The sequence below is a fragment of the Lonchura striata genome, chromosome 15 (assembly GCF_050655825.1).
Source record: "Lonchura striata isolate lonStrDom1 chromosome 15, ASM5065582v1, whole genome shotgun sequence".
NCBI lineage: Eukaryota > Metazoa > Chordata > Aves > Passeriformes > Estrildidae > Lonchura > Lonchura striata.
In genome coordinates this window covers 12,303,572-12,326,729 of record NC_140717.1, presented here as the reverse complement: position 1 = coordinate 12,326,729, position 23,158 = coordinate 12,303,572, and the positions used below count along the sequence as shown (strand labels likewise).

The window sequence follows — 23,158 nt, the reverse complement described above, 5'->3', positions numbered from 1 at the left end:
AATGCATGTGTTTTACACACTGCTAGAGGTGAGCATGAATACTCAGGGTGGCTGTGGGGACATGCCACCACCTCTGGCTGCGCTGCAGCCTCACATGAGAAATCAGCAGAGCAGAAAACACCTTTGCTGAAAACACCCACCAGCACCCTGGCGGCTGCTGCTGCTGCCACACCAGCACCAAGAGCAAAAAGAAGAGAAAAAGTTCCTTAACTTGTTCTCACCAGACCTCACTTCCTAGAAACTGTCACCAGGAATGTCTTTGACGTCTACACAACAATATTATCCAGCTAATAACGCTGAAAACGTGGCACAGGAGTAAAGAGGAGAGCATTAGGAATCCTAAGGGGCATCTTGGTGGCCACGTTTGCTGTCACCACCACTGTAAAGCCATGCCAACCTCTGAGCAAACACAGGGCCCTCCTCACCCGGGTGATGGTTTCTGTTTGCTTGGGGTGTTCAGCAACACCCTCAGGTCAGCGCCAAGATCCTCCCTGTGTGCTGCTGCTGCTGCTTCAGGGAATGAAACCCGGCTCTTTCCATGGATTTGGGCAGAGGGGCTGCAGAAGCCAAAACTGGAGAGTCCCCTGGGAAGAGCCAGCACAAGGTATGTATCCAGTCACATCACCAGGCTGAGGATGTGAGAGGAATTTCCCTCCCATCACCTCCCTGCAAATGGAGAGCCCATGTGGAGGCTCTGGAAGAACTTTTGGAGATGGAGCCGCGGGAAGCACAGCCAGCCCCAGCAGTCCTGCCAGCCCAGGGGCTTTCAGGAGATAAAAATACCCCTTTCCATGTTGTAGCTTGGATCAGTGAAACCTTTAAACAGGGCTGGTGGGAGACTTTACCCCGAACCTCCAGGAGGGACGTGCCCTAAGTCTTCCTCTGCTCCCTTCCACACTTGCTTGGACACCCTGAGCCTCGGCTTTGCTCTGGGGCCACTGGTGGAGGAGAAACCTTCCCCAGTGGATGTGTTCCGGTGGAAAGTGTTGGCTTAAATTAACATTTTCAACAAAAAGCACGTTCTCAGACGGCTCATAATGAGGCACATGGTGAAATCCTCCCAGCTGTATGCTCTACCTCGCTTTAATCAGATCATTAACTTTCATAAAGATGTAGGCAGGAGGAGTGGCGGCACTTGAAAAGAACTCAAAACACGCTGAGTTTCAAACTTCAGACTTGTCATTGACTTAGCCTTTCATTGAGCCAATTATTTATGACATATTTGACGAAATTCAGAAAAGAAAGCACTTAAAATCTGCATATCTGCTTGGCTGCAGTGGAGCTACTACTACTTGAAGGAGGAACACGAGCAGGGATCTCTCTGCTCAGAGCCTGAGGACACCTGGGTGCCTTGTTTTGCATCATTATTTGCCAGCAAGTGCTTCAGCGAGCAACGACGGGGTGTCACACAGATGCGTTTGTTTGTATCCTGTTTTTGTTATGCACGCGTTTTAATAAATGACGAGGAAATTAATTCTGAATTTCTGCGTGCGGAGGCTCGCAGGCAGCTCAGCGCTCCGCGGCTGGAGCCGGCTCCGCGGAACCGCGGGATCCCGCAGAAGTTTGGGTCGAAAGAACCTTAAATTCCCATCCCACGGGGATGGACACCTTCCACTACCGCAGCCTGCTCCAAACCCCCTCCAACCTGTCCGTGGGCGCTTCCAGGGGACTCCGGGGGCAGCCGCAGCCTCTGCGCCAGAGCCGCCCCTCAGCGCCGGACCCCGCGGGTGCCGTCCCCGCTGCGATCCATGTCCGGGTTTTCGGCGGCGCCGCGGGGCAGCCCGGCCCGCCCGCCCGGGGCCGCGCGCGCTGCGAGCGGCGGGCCCGGGGCCGCGGGGGCCGCGCGCGCTGCCAGCGGCGGGGGCGGGCCGGCCGCCGCCATGGGCCCGGCGGGGGCGGGCGGGCGTTGAGGGGGAGCGCGGCGGGGGCTCCCTCCTTCCTTCCCTGCCTCCTTTCCTCCCTCCCTCCCTCCGCCGTCCGTCTGTCCGTCCGTCCCTCCCTCCCTCCTGCCGCCCGCCCGGGGCGCAGGGCGGGAGGCGGGAGCGGCCCCCGCGCTCCGCACGCGCGCACCGGGAGCCGCTCGGCCGTACCGGCGGAGCCGCCGCCGCCGCCGCCGCCAACCCCCGCCCCGGGGGCGGCTGCCCCGGCGGAGCCTCCATCTGCAGCCCGGCGGCGGAGCGGGAACATGGCGGACCTGGAGGCGGTGCTGGCCGATGTCAGCTACCTGATGGCGATGGAGAAGAGCAAGAGCACCCCGGCGGCCAGGGCCAGCAAGAAGATCACCCTGCCCGAGCCCAGGTACCGCCCGCCCCGCCGCGGCCCCGGCCCCGCCGCGGCCGCCGCCGGACATAACGGTCCGGCCGTGCCCCCGCGGCCTCCGCCGGCACCGGCGCCGGCCTGGACCCGGGCTGGTCGTGCTGGCCGTGCTGAACGCTTGTGTTTATTTGCCACAACTTGCGCGGGGTCCCTCGGCGGGTGAAGGGGGCACGCCGCTGCCTGCAGGGATGAACCCCCCCGCAGCAGCTCGGGGGTTTATGGATCCGCAAGCCCCGGTGCTCCGTCCGGCGGGTGAGGAATTCCGTCCGAAGCAGCCGGTAGCACCGAGCGGAGCCGCTCTGGCCGCGCTGCTCCGCGGAGCGATTTTTTGGGTGATGCTTCATGGGGTTTGACAGGGGATGCGGGAGGAGGACGGGGCTGGAGCTTGCCCTTAGCGGGCGGCTCACGGAGCAGAGGTGCCGGTGCAGCTCTGGGCTCCGTCGCCCCGACCTTCCCCGGTCCCACCGCGGCAGCAGAGCGGTGCCCTGGCACAGCCGAGGTTGTTTGCTTGGGGTTTGGTGCTAAAAGCAGCTTTTCTTCTGCAAAAACAGCTTTTCCCCGTGGTTATGTGTTTGTTATAAAATCACCTGAGCGTCGCTTATTTATTGCTGAAATTAAAACGAAGCTTTTCCTGTTTTTCATGGCTCTGTGTGTGTGTGTGTACGTATATATATATATATATTAAATGAAGATTCAGGCAGCAAACAGAATACTGCAACAGGAAAAATCTAAACCAAATTTTACTGCAGAATGTGTAGGCAGTTTGGAAGCCTGCTGGTGGCCTAGCCTAGCTGTCTGCTGTGAGCCAGGGATCGCTGGAGCCCTCTTCCCACTTCTTCACTCGTTTTCCTGCCTTTCTGCTGGAATGCTGGGAGGCTGCAGAGCCGGGGGAAGGTGAAGGATGCCCAGCCCATGTTTATCCCCCTTGCAGGGGCAGTGAGACCTCAGGTGATGAAATTTGGCTGTTGTGTTTAAGGTCTGGTTGAGGATGGTGTTGCTGGACAGACAAAAGTGCCTGCTTTTCTCATGGTAGGTGTTTACACTTTAAAAGCCGTACAATATCCGTGACATTTCATCTGCCCTGTTAGCCCGAGGTGCAGCTTTGCTGAGGGTGCTGGTGTCTTCATGTGTCTCGGTGCTGTGGTGATGTCAGTGCTGTCCTCGGTGATGTGCAGCACTGCTGCTCCCCGTTCCCAGCAGGGATGTGACCCTCGTGGGCAGGTGAAAGGTGGGACGTGGAGGGTTGCAGGGCAGGAGGAGTCCTGCCAATGCCATGAGAAATATCAGCATGGTTGGTGCTTGTGGAGAGGCTGGAAGCTGCTGCCTGTACCGATGTCCCTCGTGCCTGGCGCGGTGGAAGCCTCGTAGCAAGCACAGCACGAGGCCTGAGGAACCTGCTGTGCTTTGCTCTCCTGCTACAGGATTTACGTGTTTGGTGGTTTCCCTGAGCTGGGAGACATGGTTCACCTGTGCTTGGCTCCACAAGGTGGGAAAGGCAGCCAGGTGCCAGGGGAAGTTTGCAGAAGGTGAAAGGATCAGTGGCCCAAGTGCCTCGCTCCTTGGGCTGCCTGTGGAAGAGCCTGTTGGTGTGAGATACTAAAGGAGGAGCATGGCTTGCCACACTCCCTGGTTTGTGATGCTCTGCAGGTGGTGAGAAGCCTTCAGTGAGGAGAGGTTTGAGGCTGTACGTGGTGCTTTGGGACAGGGACACGCCAGGCCCTGGGCACACAAGCAGAAGGAAGCACAGACATAACCGAGAACAGGGACTTACCTCAGCCTGGGACCACAAACGGCTCTAGGGTGCCCGAAATGACTGAACCTCTCAGCTTCTAACTGAAACCAGGGGTTTCCTCATACAGTAGGAAACTGTGACCGTTTTTCTGGTGTCAGATATCTTTGTGCTGGCTTCTGGCTGGTTTTTTTTTGATCCCTCTCATTAGAGCAGACATGGTGTGCTGGGTTTACTGAAATATTCTGTATCGCTGGCAAAGTGATTAATTTTAAAATGACATAAATCGGCTGGTTAAAGGCAGGTTGATATAGTAACAGTAAAAAAATACAACACACAGAGTCCTCTCTTGTTTGAAATCAAACAATTTTTCCAGATATTCATTATTTCTGTGTATGTGAGCAGCTCCTTGGAGGAGCACGAGCCCGGCTCTGTGACGTTGGGTGTGCAGCCATGCCTGCTGTCAGTCCTGGCTGTCACTGGGACAGAGAGCAGGAAGGTCACTGGAATATCACATCCATGCTTGAGATTCAATGTCCCTGCATTATTGCAGTGCTCTGCTCACAGGAAGGTGTTGGTTTATCTCTGGTGGGCAACCACAGCCCAAGGATGGGTCCTGTGTGCTGGCGTTATTTCCTCTTGAAATATGACAAAGGTTTTACCCCTTGTCTCCCTGCTGGAGCCCAGTACACCTGTCGGCACCCTTTTATCTTTCCCAGATAGGGCTGAGGCTAAATTAAGCAAATGAGTTTACTGTAATGCAAATTTGAGGGGGCTTCCTGTTTACAAGGAAATAGCTGTAGTGCCGGCAGAATGAATTCCAAGGCTGCAGGCCAAGGCTTAGCAGCAAATAAACTATGAGGGTGAAGAGTTTATTGGCCGTAGGGCTGATTATTGCTGAGTTTTCCTGAATTATCCTCAGACTGGTTTTGTCCTGAAATCCTTAAACATCACAGTTTGGGGAGGAAGCACAGAAAACACTAATGAGCCGGGAGTGCCTAAGGAAGAGGATTAGTGTGTTTTTGTTTTTGTTTTGTTTTTTTTTAAGTGCCAAAACAAAACAACCCTTCTTCCATCCTCTGTCATCTGCTTTTCCTTCCCGTCTGCATTTCCTCCTTTCGTTCCTAAAAGCCTTGCCAAGAGCTGTGAGAGCTGTGGTATCTTTCTGTTGTACATTGTTTCCTAAAAGCCTGTTTTTCAGGGAGATTCGCATGGGTGGGCAGAAAGGCTGTCAGAGGCAGAATATCCTGCTGAAATCAGGCCTGGATGGAAGGAAGTCAGCTCTGTGGAAATACAAGCAAATATGAAACCTAAATCTTATTTTACAGCATTGCTCTCAAATATCTTAAGTTTTGGTGGGAAAGGAGTAAATTAACTGCATTCTGATTTTTTTTTTGGCTATTCAGCAGACTGCTGAGGGTTTTTACTTTTCCTTGTAGATTTTACATTTCCCTTATTTTGGTCAGAGAGAGTGGAAGAGCACTATAGAACAGATGTTTTTATTTGCCAGCAGCTTGTTCTGGTTTGAGTAAAGGATTTGTGTAATGTGAAGCTGAGAAAAATGGTCCAAGAAATCAGGTAACAAATGGGAGAGGGTTCAGGGTTTGCAGAAGCCTCTTGTGTGCACCTCTGGAAAGTTGACATTAAACCTTTCTTGCTATAAACATCACGTAAGCTTTGGGTGCTTTTGGTATACAAATACCACGGGCATGGTAACAAAACACAGCATCCATCTGTCCAGGCTTCTCTCCCTGAGGCTGTAGATATTTCTTATCCCATCTCTCATTTTCTAACCTGCTTTCATTAATTACCTCTGTTTCAAGTCAATTCTGATTTTTCTCCCAATATTTTTCCTTGGTCTCCTGTGTTCTTCTGAATCTTGTTCTGCTGGGGGAAAGGGGAGCATATTGCAGTCACATTTTTTTCTTAAAATCATACTTTTAACATGATATTTTCCCTCAGTTATCATTGCATCTTCTCTTTACTTGTAGGGGTGAATTCTGGCCCCTGGTACCCAGCTGCTTCTCATAGGGTGGTTGATGTGCCCTTTGCTTTCTCACCCAGTATTCAAACTGCCTTGTTAAAACACTGATTGAGGCTAGTTGAAAACACAGAGGTTAATTTGCCTTCCCACTTCTGTCCTGAGCTGTTTGTGATTTCTTATGGTGCTGAATATTGAAATCCAGGCGACATCTCCTGCTCAGGGTTAAGCATCATTAAGCTGTTCTCTCTTGTTTCTGATTTTGTATTTCTGTGCTCTTGGCCTTACTTCGCTCTTTCTGTGGATTTTATTTCATTCTTTGAGATGGCCTTCAGAGAGTTCTTGCACCTTGTGAAACTTCTGTGAATCTCCAAGTTGCAGGCTCACGTTCCCCTGTCTGTGCTGTCAGCCTGGGTGACTTTGGTGGTGTTTTCCCTGGCATTGTTTAACGCCTCCGTGTTGTGTTTATTCATTTACCGTGCTGTCTCTGGGAACATTTTCCTGACAATTGCTTGTGTAATTTTCATTTTTGTTGCTGTTCTGCCCGTGTCAGCCCTTTGTGTCTCTCTAGGTGCTTCTTTGTTGCTGCAAGAAGACTGTTCAGTTTTGGGCACCTTCCTGGGCAGTCCCAGTCAACACCTGACAACCCTTTCCATGATGAAATTCTTCCTGATATCCAAAATTTGAAGCTTAAATCAGTAAACTGAAGTTTATCTTGCTGTCTAGCACTGCTAGTGTGAAAAGGCCCATGTGAGGGTTCATTGGAAGCTGCTTGAGGAAGGGGAAAAACTTGCTTTTTTTTTTGAACTAACAGTACAAGAAAGGCAGAACACTTGTGATTTTTGGTGGATTAGCTCAGGGTGAGATAGAGTAGTGAAATTTTGATTGGAAATTCAGCCTTCCTGCTTTGCCATCAGCAGAAGTGTGTGGTTGTGAAGGCAATAAGAAATGGCTCTCTCAGAATAATTGGGTGTGCATGCAGAATGCTGGCACTGCTGACGACGTGTACTTGCGTTTTATCTCAAGTCAGCTTTGTACTCCAGCACTTTGTTGGGAAGAATGCATGCCTGGGGATGGATTATGGCTTGTCAGTGTAGGAGGTTGCATGGGAGGGCTCCTGCTTGCTGTGGGTGCTGCTGGTGGCTCTGTTTGGGTGCTCACTCTCCCTGCTGGGAGTTCACTTTTTACTGTACCTGCAGTGTCCCTTACCCTGATAACAGACAGGTCTCTACAGGAGAGCACAGGAGGATGAAAGTCCTTTGCAGAGCTTTAAGAGACAAGGAATGCGAGTCTGGATGAAGGACAGCTCGTTATTATCTGTATTGCACAGATCAGGAGCCAGTTAGGAAATACCTGATGTAGCTTTGTTCACACGTAGCACCTTGGGCAGGTGCAGGAGCTGAAGCTGAATTTTCTGAACCTCAGTGGAGGCTCAACTGTCTCAGCTGCTGAGCATCTGGTGCTTGGAGCATCTCTGGGCACAGGAAGGAGAGATCTGGCCTTCAGAGAGATGCTCCAATTACTTCTCCCCGGGGATGCTGTAGGATTGCAGCGTATGTTTTGCAGCACAGACCTCCCCTCGGGTGTCATTACCTTAAGTAAGAAAAAAGGTAAATCAGCAGTGAACTGGGAGGGAGATCAGTATGCAGCCTTCTGTTCCTGTGCTAAAAACAGAGGGATGATTCTTGATGTGTTTTTGGGGAAAGCTTCCGAAATGCGATGTTGTGTTACAGGTGTGAAGTGCTCATTTGATCTGGTGCAGGTGGGCTGCAGGGGCTGTGGACCTGCCAGATGTTTTTTTTCAGTAAAATTAATGAATTTTATAGCTCTTAATCCTTTTATACCTGGTGACTTTTCAGTGCCTAGATCTTCCTGTGTGAAATGGTTTCAGCCAACAGTGGAACTATAACATCAGGACACCAGCGTGTGCAGCCCTTGGTTTCTGTTCTGGTGAAATCATGTGGAATGGCCTGGTTTAATCTTCTTATCAATAATAGCTTTATTTTGTTGGTAATTAGTAAAATTAGTAGAAAGTCTATCAGGAGCCGTCAGGTCCAGGTGCATAAACCAAATAACAGAATTTAATTGAACTAAATTGGTGCAAAACCAGCAGTTTCTAGCTTAGAAAATACAGCTGTTTTCCACAGGAGCCTTCACCCCATACTTACAAAAAAAAAATCATTCCAATACTGACTAAACACCTATATAAATCCGCCTTGCAGAAATAAATAACAATTTTTGAAAGCATTTGAAGGATCATAGAGCCCCTCAGCCCCATTCCAGCATGCCAGGAATTCGTCCTGTCAGTATGTGTCGTGTCCTGTTGAGGAGGTAGCTGCAGAAAGGGCAGATTTTTTTGGGATCTGGTGGAGCTGTGCAGATCAAAGCCATCATTAGGGATCGAGTCTGGGATGTGTGAGAGCAGACAGGCACCAGCTGCACTCCCACCTCCTGCAGCCTCGCCGGGATCTCAGCATGAGAGCTGGGAATTGCTGGGTGCTCGGGGGACTTCTACCTCTGCTCAAGGTGCACATGAGCAAAGAGCTCCCGGGAAATGAAAAAGCTCCAGGGAAGCCAGTGAAACACTCAGTGCTTCAGACCTTGGAGAAAGACATCCCTGTCCCAAGGGCCCCTCCGTGTGACAGCGCTGGGATGTGCCTTGGCTGCTGTTTGTTGTGTTTCTGCCTCAATTTCAGCAGGGAAAACGAGCTCTGTGAGACTGGGCTTTAGGTGGAGAAGAGGGGTGCTGGTGAATGGAGTTGGATCCAGCTGACACCCAGAGGAAATGCCTTTAAGTTCCATCAGGGGAGGTTTAGGTGGATTTTGGGACCAAAATGGTGAAGTTTGGAGGGAAAAGGACCCAAAATCCACAGAAAAATCCACCCTGGGGTCATGAAATTTAGGAAAAGGGACCCAAAATTCCTGGAATTTCAGGATCCTAAAAATTCCTGAAGAAATTTCGAGGGAAAAGGTGGGAAAATGGCAAAAATCAGGGCAAAAATGGCACAACAATGGTGAAAGTTAAACGGAAAAAAAACCCTAAATCACCCAAAAATCCACCCTGGAGCCACAAAATTTGAGAATAGGGAACAAAATTCCTGGACTTTCAGGATCCTAAAAATTGGTGGAGTCTCCATCCCTGCAAGGATTTAAAAGCTGTGTGGATGTGACACTTGAGGACATGGGTCAGTGGTGGCCTTGGCATTGCTGCGGGACGAGTTGATCTTGATAGTCTCTGAGGGCTTTTCCAATCTAAAAAATCCCATAACTCAATTAAAAGGAGAGAAATCGTGTGTGGGTGTTTTACTCCTGATGTCTCAAGTAGGGATGGCTGGGACAGCCATGGGAGTGGGACACAGCTTTGAGAGTGCCATTCCTTTTTGAACCTTCTCATCATTTGCTGTTGTTTTCCAGTCTCCAGTCTGGCTTCTCCATTTCTTCTCTATCCTCTTCTGTTCATTTTCATGTTTGAAGCCATTCTGTGTTGTGCATCAGTCCTCTATGTTTTTTTTTTATTTGTTTATTTTTACCCAAGACTTTTCTAATTGTTCAAAAATAAAGGAACATCCCTGTAGTTTTAACTTATTGTTTCAAAGAGCTTTGAAAGATCTGATTCTTAGGCCAAATATTTCATCCCAGTTTTCACTTTTGATCAATCTTGCATTGCTAAACCTTTTAAATGCACTTATACAAAGAGAAAAAAACAACTCACTTTAGGCTGTGGTGGCTCTGAGCCATTCTGCCAGTGCTTTGAATTGCTCTTGTTGACCCTGTCATGCTTTCAGTTCAGAGGCCTTTGGGGCAGGATCTTTGGTCCAATTTTAGCAACTTTATGATGGATTTGGACAGTGGAAGTAAACATTTAAAATCTCTGTAAAATTGCATCCCGAGCCTATAAATGAATAAATAAATCAGAGGCGTCTGTCAGTGTTGGCCATAGTTCTTGGTCTCTCAGTCAAGGTTTATACTTGCTACTTGCAAAGAAAGTTCTAAACATTTGAGATTGAGAAAGATTAGAAAAAATTGGCACGTCTTCAGTAATCTTGTGTTTGTTTAAAAAAAAAAAGTAATTTATGATTGGCAAATGCCTTAATTGCAGTCAGAGTGAGGAGATGTGATTTTGCTCTGATTTCCCTTTCTTGTAATTTCTCAGCAGCAGCAATCTGGTGGAAGGGCAAGTCCTTGACACTGCAATTTGGTGTAATTATTCCTGCAAAATTCATGTACTTAGAAGCTTTTATATTAGTTTCAGATTTCAGCGCTGATAATGCCTCAAGGATCTTGGGGCTGGTGTTTTGTGAAGTTGGAGCTGCAAAACTCCTGCTTCTGGCTCCCTCCTCGTAAACTTTCTTCATTAAAATAATTTGCATAAGTGAAGCTGCTGATGCAAGGACGGGAGGGGGTGTGGGCAGGTGTTGCTGAGCTCTAATCCCTTCCATCCCACAGGGCTCTGGGGTGAAATATGTTGTTAATCACCCACGACAGCTCTAAGAGCATTATTTTGCTGCAGTGTAATGACTTGGCAGTGGCTGGGTGTGAGGGCACAAAATGGGGCAGAAATGGTGAAGTTGTGCCAGAAAATGGCAGAGTCCCGTGGAGGTGGGGTGTGTGTGTGGTGTGATGTGTTTATGGAGAGAAATCAAAGTTTGGGGTCACTGGTTGCTTTGTCAGTTGATGAGTCCAAGCATGTGCACTGATTAATAACTGACTCACAGAAAGATTTGCATTGGGAAAGACCTTCAAGATTGAATGTGATTCTGTGAGATTACAAGCAATACATATGTATATCAGTTTAAATGGTGTTGTAATGATCTTTTTTGCCTTTCTGTGCTGGGAATTTGCCCCACGAACTGCTGGAACCACAGTGACCACGTGTGCAGCAGCTTTTACAGCACTGAGAGCCCAGTCATTTGGAGAAGTATTGACTTCTGCTGAACTTTGAGCTGAGTGCAGTCTGAGAGGAAGCAGAATGAAATGGGTTCAGTGGTTTGTGAGTGTTCAGTGTTTATTATCCCTGACACAGGAATAAATGAAGGTGGCTGTGATGTGGAGATGAGATGTTGGGAGTGCAGAGAGTGGACAGGCACTGCTAAACCTTGGCAGTCAAAGCACTGGCCATGGAGTTGATGAATATCAGCATTTTCTTGAAATAATTATTAATTTGGACATGCCAGGAGGCATCAGGAACTTAGTGTGCTGTTGGATTCAGGAGCCACATGTGGCAGAGGGATGGTACCTGTTCTAATGACAAAGAGGAGGGAAGAAATAAATCCAGCTTTATTTTACAGACTAGAGATCTGAGCAGATGAAGTTTGTGACCTGCTCTTGATGATACAGGAAATGTTGGTAGAGTTAAATCCTGAACTAAGCTCTTTTCAGTCTCTGTGAAGCTGCTGTTTCATTCTTATTTTTATTTTCTGTTCTTCTGTTTCCGTTTCAGCCTATTGGAGAATATATTAATGACTGGAACTGCTCATTTTTAATGCAGGTGTGGTTCTTCAATGCTGGCTGTTGCTTTACCAAGCTGTGGTGTACACCAGATAGCATCCCACAAATCCAAAATCTTATTGATTTACAAGAAAAAATCATCTGCTCTTGATGATAAATAATTCAAAGCTCCTTTAAGATCCAGTAGTAGGAAGGCCAGTAGTAAGGACCTTCTTGACCTAATTCCAGTAGTAGGAGTATTGTACATATGGATGCTCCCCATTGCCTCATTCTGTGCCCTTTCCTTTTCTGAGGTGTGAGTTACTTTCAGAAGAACTTCATGGACAAAATCTGCATGAAATGAATAGCAGAACTTTTATACAATCATGGAATAGTTTGGGTGGAAAGGACTTTAAAGTCCATCCAGTTCCACCACTTGCCATGGGCCGGGACACCTTCCACTATCCCAGGTTGCTCCAAGCCCTGTTCAACGTGGCCTGGGACACTTCCAGGCATGGGGAAGCCCCTGCTTCTTGGGCACCCTCTGCCAGGGCCTCGCCACTCTCACAGAGAAGAAATATTTCCTAATATCTAATTTAAACCTCCTCTTTGCCAGTTTAAAATCATTCCCCCTTGTCCTGTTGCTACATGCTCTTGGAAGAATTCCCTCTCTATCTTTCTCAGAATTATCAGAACGAGTGCTGATTGTTTTCCTCTCCTCTCTAAATCCTGGTTTGGGCATATTCCCACATCCATTGGGGTTGTGCTCTGGCTGCCCTATGGTCAGTTCCTCAGTTCCAGTGTCCATCCTTGGGCACACACACACTCAGACACCAGCAGAAGTTTGATTTCTCCTGCTTGGCATGCTTCTCCTTGGAGTCCCAGGCTGTCACTGCTCTGTTCCGGGGGAACAGCAGGAGTGGCTGTTGTTGTCCAGTGCTGCAGCCAAGGACAAGTCCTGGCTTTGGCTGAGCTCCTCTCCAAGGCTCCTTCTGCTTTGCTGCTCCTGCTGGAACTCGTCTGAGCAGGAGGATTGTAGATGCTCTTGCCTTACATGGCCTTTTCTGTGTTAGAAAGGACATGATGTGTTTTCTCCGGAGCTCTTCAGACGTGTTTTCAAGTAGACGTTTTCCTCCTGTGCCGACCTTGGCACTGCGGCTGCTGCTGCCTGTGCCAGGCTGCTCATAGACAGGGAGAGCTATTTAATTCCAGAATGGAGTTTAACCTTGAAGGCTGCTTTTCAGCAGGTTTCTTTGATCAAGGCTGGAATAACTAGAGCTCCAAGATGCATCTTGAAGCTCCTTTCAACAGACTGTTCAGCTCATGCTTGAAATAAATCCCTTTTCTGGGCAGGTGGAGGAGCTGACCAGGTTAGAGCGACCTGTGCTGCTCGCAGAGTTTATGGTTTGATAAGGATGCAGATAAGTCATCTTCTGTCTGCTTGGGGCTGGCAGTGTGCTTCAACCTGCTCTGCAGGCCTGGGGTGTTTGTTCAGCTCCTTTGGGAGCAGCTTCACCCAGGGGCTCTCAGAAATGCAAGAGCACCCAGCTGTCCATGCCCAGGCACTGCTGGGCATCTCCCTGGGGCCAGTGGCAAAGGGCTTCCCTGTGCTCCCAGTTAAACCAGCAATTACAGAATCACAATCAATGAGGTTGGAAAAGCCCTCCAGGACCATCGAGTCCAAGCTGTGCCTGGTCTCCACCTTGTCACCAGCCCAGAGCACTGAGTGCCATGTCCAGATGTTCCTTGGACACTTCCAGGGATGCAGACTTTACCTGGGCAGTCTCTTCCAGTGCTTGACCACCCTTCCAGTGAAGATAAAGATGTCCAGAAAGAGGTACCTAGGATCCAAGCTGCATTTCTCACCAAATTTTAGGCCTGACTTTGACTTCCTCTAAACATACTTCGGTTGACTTGTGGTATGTGGGTAGTAAATGGATTGTTTCTGAATTTTTTGGTTTTTGCTGTTTTCTTCCTCTTTGAAATGAAAAGAATACATGAACAAAAGGTTTTTGCTGCAGTCCAGTTGGATGTGCTTTTGTTTCTGAAGTCTCCCTGGGTTTTGTTTTTAGCCAACTTTTGTTTCTGCTCCTTGTGAGTGCGGCTATTAAGGTGGATCATGCTGTGAACTGAGATGAACTCGTGCAGAAACGGCCACTTCTTGCATTAGTGCGTGGTTTGTGCTGATGGCATCTCTGGCCAGGGAAAGCTTTTCAGAAATGGCTGTGTTTCTGTGAAATGCAGCTTTTAATCCCAGATTGTTTACGTGTAGGGCAACTAATGAGTCAATAGACTAAAGCAGAGAGGGAACCTTTCTTCCTGATAGTGGAATGTGCTAAGCTCCATTTTAAAATTTTCCATCCTTCTGAAGGATACATGGACTCTGCCCATGCCTCAATTCTTTGAACTCCAGAGGATTTCTACCTGGAACTTCCCTGTGAGAATTAGGAGATTATTATTCTGGATAGTCATAATCCACTCAATTTCATTTATTCCTATTTATTTATTTGGATAAGTAGCAATGATTTTAAAGGAGTGCAAGTGTTGAGGAGCTGGAATGTAGCGTGGACTCCTGTAGCCTGCGATCATTTTACAGATTTGTTCAGTTTCTGTGGCTGCAAAAGACATTTTGTTCCTTTGACGTTATCCATCAGAGCAGAAGTACGGGATGTCAGCAGAGGAGGAGGTGCTGGAGAGGTTTGCTCCTTACACAATCACTGTTTTCCTGGGCGCCTCAGTCACACGTTAAATTTTCATTATCTTCTCCCATTGTCTAGACTGAAGATCTGTTGATGTAATTTCTTGCAGTGCACTCATTGGAGCAGAGGAAAGCTTTCTTGATGGCATTATTATGAAAAAGGCTTATTCTGTTACTGCTGGTCTGGTGGTCAGTGGGAACGGGACGGTGCCGAGGGGCTCGGGGAGGAGGGGGAGCTGTGGGCTCTGGGAACTCCTACCAGGTTTGTTCATCTCCAGTGGCTCCTCTGTAAGCACAGAGGGAAGAGAGGAAGGTCTGGTTGGCAAAAGACTTGGGTTTTAGGAAGTAATTGAGAGGATGATGAAGCTCTGCCACAGAGCAGCTGTGGCTGTCCCATCCCTGGAAGTGTCCAAGACCAGGTTGGATGGGGCTTGGAGCAACCTGAGATGGTGGAAGGTGTCCCTGCCCATGGCAGGGGCTGGAACAAGATATTCTTTAAGATCCCTTCCAATCCAAACCATTCTGTCATTCCATGATCTCTTATTTGCTGCTCCCTCTTCATTTAAAATCAGCATTTTGTTTAGATTGTTAAAATACACAGAGGGCAGACCCAGTTCTTAATGAACAAATAAACAGCAAGTTCGTCACTGAATAATTTATCATCTCAAACCTGATTAACAGTGTTCAGCCCTCCCTGTTCTTGTCTGACTTGATGTGGTGGTTGGCCTCCAGAGCTCTCGCTTTGGATCACACTGTTCAGAGATCCGTGTTCCATGTGGGACTTGGAGATACACAGAAAACTATTAATAGGATATTTTCCTACATGGGAGTTTAGGGCCTTCCAGCAGAGTCCTTGGCTTTATTATAGACTTTTTTCTGGTCAAGTCATTCAGGCTTTGTGCCTCAGCTCCTCTGAGGAGGAGTGTGGATACTTTCCTCCCTCCGTGGGGGAGATGTTTGTCAGTATTTGGGAGGCTTCTCAGAATTTTAACAACGGGGTCCCTGTGAGCACACGAGAGGGGACGTCCCTGAGGTCAGCAAGGCTTAGCTGCTCAGTCTTGCTGCTGCAGAAATATGAGTGATATTTAATGGACTTGTTTGGAGCACGAGTGCTTTGTTCAAGGTTATTTTTATAATAATAAATAGTATAATTAAAATAATAAGTAGTGCAATTATAGTAATAAATAGCATGTATGGAAATTATTGATTTTAAAATCGGAAACAGAGAAAGACTGGTGGAATTTTGGCTCGATACCGTGACAAGAGAGTAGCTTTACCAAGGCCCAGCACTGCTGGCCTGCATTAATTTTAAGATTTATGTTCTTGTATTGTTGCCCATATGAAATTTTTATGGTCATTATATTACAATGAATATTGAGGTTACTTGACAAATAAAGGAAATCTTTGTTAATGTAGTTTCAGTGAGTGATTGTGACATTATAAATTAGGCAAAGTAGATGTTAAGTGCATTGCAGCCAAGCAAGGCCTAATGGAGCTGCTGTTGGCTCCTTGTGTGGCTAGCTCGGGGTGACTTGTGCAGTTATTTTACTGTGCAAGCTAAACCTGAGGCAGGAATAAAGTGGTGACCAGGGTGTCCCCTGGGAGGTCACCCCAGGGATCAGCTCACCCAAGGCCAGGCAGGGCTCCACCTGACTTTTCTTCAAAGGTTTTAAAAAAACAATTTCAAGTAATCCCTCTTTATTTTTTGTCCCTTTTTTGTTTCAGTATCCGCAGTGTTATGCAGAAATACCTCGAGGAAAGGGGTGAATTAACCTTCGACAAGATCTTTAATCAGAAAATTGGTAAGTTATGTCTCAATAAAATGTTATTTGTGTAGATATTTTCAAGATCTGTTTGGTTTTTACATATCTCTGTGGTGCCTGCCGAGAAGTCAGTGCTGTAGATTGAAAAACACTGGACAGGACTTAGTGAAACAAAGAAGATGAAATGTTGTCAAAGGGAAGAAGACGAAGCAAGACAATCTGTCAACTTCAGGTTCTGGAAAACTACAGGGAAAATAATTAAATTATTTGGAAACATCGAGGAGAAAATGATATTACTTGGTATGGGCTTGTCAACAATGTAATGTGTCACATCAGTTAAACTTTTTTTTTCTTTGCAGAGGTAATGAGCCTGTTGATAAGGGAGCAGGAGAAAAGATCCCAGATGTGTTGTCTTGACCCTCTGACATGGTGTTCTTGCTCATAGCACAGGGGGATGTAGCCTGGGTGAAAGTGCTGGGAAATGGCCTGGTGGAGCAGTTAATCAGTATTCCATGGAAAGGTGGATCTGGGGAGTGGGAACATCAGAGATCAGTGTTCAGTTCAGTGAATGCTGCAGTGAAGAGCCCCTGTGTTCTGCTGTGACAAGGACAAAAACTCCATAAAGCAGGGGAGGGGGGAAATGCAGGGAAATCCAGCAGTGTCCTTCCTTCCACCTGTGCCAGAGCAATCACACAGACACAGCCTGGGGACCCTGGGGACCCTGGGGCAGGGACTTGGCTGTGACAGCCAGCCCTGAGCTGTGTTGGCTCAGCTGGATCACACAACTAAATATAAAATCAGTGTTGTAGCCAGTGAGGCATGTGAAATAATCCTCTTCTGGCAGAATGTTATGTCCATCCTGGCAGTGGATTAAAAAAATATACATGGACCTGCTGGGAAAAGTCCAGGAAAGAGCAGTGGGAATGAACAGTCTGTTAAATCTGACCTACAGGGAAGTATTGAAATAGGGTGTGATATGGGAAGGGAGAAGTGAGGTTGAACATGATTCAAAACCAGAAAAGCTGTTGCAGAAATGATGAGGTTAGTCGATTTTCTACAGCTTTAATGTTTCAATGAAAAAAAAAATTGGATATGAATAAAATTTAAAATTTTAGTGGTAGCATGGGTAATGAAGCAGGGAGTGGATTTTGTGAGGGGCTCTTGGGATCTTTGGCAGATTTGAGGAGGGAGTTGGCTGGGATAGCACAGCTGCTCCTGTCCTAGAAATGGTGAATGGGCTGGGAAGTCTTGAGGAGGTCAGTGGTTTTATTCCTGTCTGAAATGAGGCTGTAGTGAACAAAGTACCTGTTTTCCCAGGAAAAGTGGTGCAAAGGGGGCATCTTTGGGCTGGTTGAGTTTTCACTGGCATCCCTTCTGGCTGGAGCAGAAGTACCCCAAAACCTTCCTGCTTGCCTGGCAGTGTGCAGCTCACTGGAATGGGAGTTTTAGGCATTGCCAGATTAAAATAATTGGTGTTCCTGTGTCTCAGAGTGTCATTAATGAGTCTCAGAGCTGTTGGAAGTCTTGGGGAATTTTTCACGTGTTTCAGAAATTGGAGTGTGGTCTGTACTTGTTTTTAAAACTATGACTTTTTATTGTGGCCAAAACTTTTGCCATGCAAATACAGATACCTTGTTTGCTTGTATTTTGCTTGTACTGACACCTCAGTTGTGCTTCAGCTCCAATGCCTGTGCTGAATCATTAATATTTTGCTGTAGCCTGGCAGTTGCAAAATAAGCAGAATTTTAAGCAACCAAACACAGTCTGACTTCAACTGAGTCTCTTTGGGTGCAGTGAAATGAAGAAGTCCTTTTTTTAGTTTTTTTTTCTCTATAAAAAGAGAAGTCAAACAGACCATCTTCTATGTAATGGATATTTCTATTTATGTAATTGAATACTTTTCATTACCTGTTACAGCGAGGACTGTTGCAGTTATTTTGATTAGTTACAGCAATTACAGTTAGGTAACTGGAACCTTGGAAGGATTAGATCTTTCTCTTTCTTTCCCCATGTTGGTAGTAGCCATTAAACCTGGAATTTTAGAGCCCAGTTTCATTAACATTTTCGTTTCTGTGCACAGAGGAGAGGTTTCCTCCTGCTCTCTCTGGGTACAGTCAGAGCAGGACTTGCCCTGGATTACCTGGAAATAAGGAGCAGTTCTGTGAATGCTGTGCAGGAGTTTCAGTTAATTTTGAAGCTAAAATAGGATTTAGAATGGAATTAAAAAAAAAAGATTAAAGCTAAACACGACTGTTTTTAACAGCAGACTTTGCATCACGCTGGAAAATACAGTATTTCCTTTACTGTGGTTCATTTAAATTTGATTGCGTTTTCTAGCGTGTTCTTTGCCACTCAATTAGCTCTGTTTCCAGACATTAGCATAATTGCTTGTGGTAAAGTACCTGCAGTTTTAGGCAAGCGTTATGCAAAGGGCTGTGAGAAGAAGCGTGGGGAGGTAATTAAAACTCTAATCACCTTTTTATTCTCCCCTTGTCTCTTTGGCTGGGGGGATGTGGTGAGACCACAGGTGGGGCAGGACCTGGGTGTGCCGGTGTTGGGAGGAGTCTCCATCATCCTGGATCTCCAGTAGTTCTGCTGGATCATCCCTGGTTTTTCCTGTGATAATCTTGCTGAGGAGCCATCCAGCACTCTCTGCTTTATCCTTACACACCGACTATAAAACTGCACCAGGCTCCCCAGTCTTTCCTTGGCAACTGCTCTAGATGAGAACTGTTTTCTTTCTTTCTTTCTTTTTTTTTTTTTTTTTTTTTTTTCCCAGATCTAAATTTTTCCTCTCAGCTCCAGGCCACTGTTCTTTTTCTTTTTTTTTTTTTCCTATTTTTCAGAATCCTTTCAGATGTAAACCCAGGCTTTGATCAGCTGTCTGATACAAGGGCTGTGATGTCAGTGTGGATGTTTCCATGTGAATATGTCTAATTATGGTGCTGGTCTCATCACCTGCAAGTGTTTATTCTTAGTGAGCCCTAAAATCGTTTTAGGGTCAGTACTTTCCTGGTCCCACTGCCAAAGGTTGGCCCAAATTCTCTTCCTGCCAGGTGTGCAGCTGCAGGGAGTCACAGGGACAGCTCTGGCTTGGAAACCAAAACCTTTAGGATAAGGATAAGAGCAGGAAGCTCATCAGGGATGAAAATGGCCCAGAGGCTCCATCAGATTTGCATAAACAAATCTGTCCCCTATTTGCATCTCTTCCCTGGGGAAGGCAAACAGGCTGCTCTCATCCCTTGGTGCTGGCACTGCTGTTTGCCCCCTGAGTGATGCTCCAGAACGATCTGGAGCTCTCTAAGAATGTCCTGGTGAGTCAGAGGACATGGAGCTCATAGAAGCACCCAGAAGAGTGCTCTGGCAGCCCAGCCCAGCCGGCTGTTCCTTCAGAAGCTGCTTCCTCCACAGCAGAAGCCTCTTGGGGAAGTACAGCCTGTCTCAAAGCCGAGTGCGTAACCACCTTAGCTGGTTTTCTTTTACCACATCCTGTTTGCTACAACACCAGATCAGGAGTTTCTTTAGAAAAAGAGACGTTTTGAGAGGTGTTGGAAGTGTTCAAAGCCAGGTTGGGCAGGGCTAGGAGCAACCTGGGCTAGTGGAAGGTGTCCCTGCCCATGGCAGGGGTAGAATGAGATGGTCTGTAAGGTCAAACCAAACCATTCTATGACTGTGGTATCCCAAGATCCATAATTGGAATCCACTCTTCTTCACAACTGTTAAAATTGAACGTGGAGTCCTTGTCATGTTGCCCTGCCCTGTGGGATGGGGACACTTGGAGAGACCCTGTCCCTGCAGATCAGGGGCTGCTGCAGCCAAGGCCTTCAAGGGAATCTGTGAGATCATAATATTGCTTTAGAACAGGATTATCCTGGTTATTAAATGCTTTGGAGCAAACTTGCTGCCAGTTACAATTCCGTGACTCTCGGGTCTCACCCTGGGCTTCCAGACAAACCATGCTGCGAGGCAGGGAGTGGAGTTGGGGTAGAAATCCTGGGATGTGATCTTAAAGCATCCTACAGCTCCATGCCTGGCTTGGCTCAGCCTTGTGTTCTCTGGTGGCTGTTTGAGCCCCTCATGAAGGCAAGCAGGCTGCTGTCATCTCTGGAGCTGGGGGGACGTGGCAGTTCTTCACACCCTTCTCAGTTTCTCATCTCTTGCAGAGCCGTTGGGTCCCGGCTGGGGGAAGGATGAGAACAGGACGTGTTTTAGCTGTTTCAGCAGCTGCTTTTGCTGCAGTCTAAGTTTTTCACCTTTCCTGGGAAGTAACTTGCCTTTTTTTTCCCCCCAAAGGTAGCTCAGTTTTTTGGTGTTTTTTTTTTTTTTCCCTTTGTGAAATAGAGCTAATTAAAACAACTTCTAGTTGACGTAAGAAGTTACAAACTTTTTTTTTTTTCTCCTTATTTACCATCCACTTTTGCAGAGTGAGGGATGATCTTTCTGAGGTGATTCATTCCACTGTCTTCCATATCCTCCTCAACCAGATCCAAGCTGGAGGTTTTCCCAGCAGGGGGGAAGCATTTTACCATCTGCATCAGGGCTGGTTCCAACCCACGGGGGCTTGTGGGGGCTGTCAGCCCCTTCCCTGCTCCCCTTGTCCTGATCCAGCTCAGCATGGATCGTGTTTGTTCTGTAGCTCCTCAGCTCAGCTTCCAGAGCATTTGGTCTGTTTTGTAGCTCCTTCTGCACAAGGACTTTTGTGCCTGCCCTTCTCATTTTCAGGGAAATGTGCTCAGACTGACCCTGCTGGCTGCTGTTTCCTCCAGCTTGGTCAGGGACAATTTTCTGTTAAAAAAAGCCCCAACCAAAACTGGGGTGAGAACAGCTACAGTGAGGTTTGTTTTGGGGGGCAGTGAATTATGTTTTTTGTTGTTTCTTTCTCTAGTTATGGACTCATATTTCATTATTTCAGAGCTTTGGTGCTAATCATTAGATAGGAGTTAGAATCTGTTGAGAAAAACATTCTTGCTCTTCCTCTTTCTGCTGGCACCGTGCTCCCTGAACTGCCTAAAAATAACAGGCTGGGAAAAGTGACTCCCTAGAGCATTATTTAAGCTATTGTTTAATTTAAGCAGAAGATCTATGTACTGTTGGCATTCTGGACTAATTAAATAGTCCTCTGAGGAAATAACAATGAAGGCTATAAAACTTGGTTGGGAATAAAGAAAAGCACCTGAGTTTTTGGCTGTGAAGTGAGCAGGGATGATTTTTCTGAACTGTATCGTGAGCACTGTGATAAATTTGCTCTGTTCTTGTACCTTGATGTTCAATAATGTGCAGCCAAGTAGCAGGGACATCATTACTTGGCGGATTTTCTGTAAAAGCAGGTTGTTTCTGCAAAGTGGTTTTATTCTGAGGTTCTGGTTCTGACCTGGCAGCCACCACACAGAAGGAGTCACCACCAAAATTAGGAAGTTGCCTTCCGAACAAGAATGATATTTAGAATGCTGTTTGAAGACTGATCTTTTTCTTTCTCATGGTATTTCTAATTTTCAGTACAAGATCAGCCTGGGATGTGGGGCTGTGGACAGGCTGCAGGAGGTTCTCAGGGGCTGTGGAAGCCCTTCTGTCCTTGCACAGTTCTGTGATCAGATAAAAAACAACACAGAACCCGAACCACAAGAAGACAAGGAAACTGTGTGGCTGTAAACTGAAACAGAAACCGTTAATGTGAGATATTTCACAGGGGATCTGCTCCTCACACGATTCTTTGCTTCTACCAAACAAGGTGGGGGTAGTGGGGGACAGTGAAAGAGAAAATCCCTGCTCTGAGCCTTCTAAAAGTTGGTCTGGTTTTCTGTTTGCAGTGCTTTTCACCAAATGAGTGTTAGATTTAAGATCTCTTTATTATGTTATAATTTCAGTGTTACTGGAAGCTGTATTTCTTTCAACACCCTCTTATTTTGTGGCAAAATAAAGTGATAGTTGGCATGAATTACATCGAAGATCATTTCGAGGGGTGTTGCTGAAGCCCCTGCTGTAGATTTTATGTGCATTGGAGTTGTCTGTCTTGGTGTCAGGGATAAAGAGTATCCAAAGGCACTATCAAAATGCATATATTCATTTTGGATTTTCTTTTGATAATAAATAATTGAGCATTTCTTTGTTGGACTGCAGCCTGATCTCCCTTTTGTGGGGGGCTGAAGATGCTGAGTTGTGTGATTTCCCAGGGGAGCTGCAGATTAAATCTGAGCTTTAAAACGGGAAAAATATATACCCTATCATCAGGAACGTCCCATGATGGATAATGTACACATCCTGGTAGATTAGCATTTATATGCAGTGCAGTTGTTGGAAGATATAAGGCATGGGGAGAAAGTCTTTATCTCAGCAGAGCAGTGCAATTACATGGTTTTTGGGTTAAATTATCAAGAATTCCAGGCAAAGTGGCAATTTTGAACTGAAGTAGTATCAAAGGAGAGAAGAAGAGAGTGTTAAGGAATATCACTGTATAATAGAGAGAGCAAATTAGAAATTATTTGCATGACATTTCCCTTGGATGTTTCCAGGGAAGCTTCCAGAGAACACACACAAACACAAGCACCTGCCCTGCTACCAGAGGTGTGTTTGGTTTGCCCTGGAAACTTGGAGGAAAATTTGTTCTTTTTGAATCAGAGGGGCCCTGGGTGGTTGGTTCAGCCCTGTCCAGCTTCTTGAGCTCTTTTTGCCATGGCTCAAAACTGTGTGAGGGAGGTTTAGGCTGGATTTTAGGAAAAGGTTCTTCCCCCAGAGAGTGCTGGGTGCTGAACAGGTTCCCCAGGGATTGGGCACATCCCTGAGGCTGCCAGAGCTCCAGGAGTGGTTGGACAATGCTCTCAGGGACAGGCTGGGATTGTTGGGGTGTCTGTGCAGGGCCAGGAGTGGATGATGATCCTCTGGGTCCCTGCCAGCTCTGGATAATCTCTGATTAACACTGTGCAAAGTGGCATCCATCCCAATGGTGGTGTTTCCTCTCTGCTTGGTCTCACTTGGGCTTTCTTTGCCTGTTCCTGCTGGAATCTCCTCCTTGTGCTCCACCACTGTTCACACACAGTCCTGATTTCCTCTTCTTCCCACCCAGCAATTCCTCAGTCAATCTGAAACAGTTGCACTCCCGTGGAGTTTGTATCAATGTGTCTTCAAACAGTTCACAGGCTAATTAAGCCTGTGAACACCACTGTGAAGTAGGGCAGTGTTAGTTTGCCATGTCTGTAAGGTGGCACAGGAACAGCTTTAATGAGCTTTACCTGCATAGCTGTAAACCA

The 23,158-nt window shown here is 46.9% G+C and overlaps 1 protein-coding gene across 1 annotated transcript in view; it reads left to right on the top strand.

The window, feature by feature from the left end:
- Window positions 1-2,005: 2,005 nt before the first annotated feature.
- GRK3 (G protein-coupled receptor kinase 3) overlaps window positions 2,006-23,158 on the top strand; it is a 61,108-nt gene continuing 39,955 nt past the window's right edge. Inside the window, exons 1-2 of the mRNA XM_021544712.4 lie at window positions 2,006-2,298; window positions 15,877-15,953. Coding sequence (XP_021400387.2) covers window positions 2,186-2,298; window positions 15,877-15,953 — 190 coding nt within the window. The 5' untranslated portion in view covers window positions 2,006-2,185. The remainder of the gene's footprint in view (window positions 2,299-15,876; window positions 15,954-23,158) is intronic.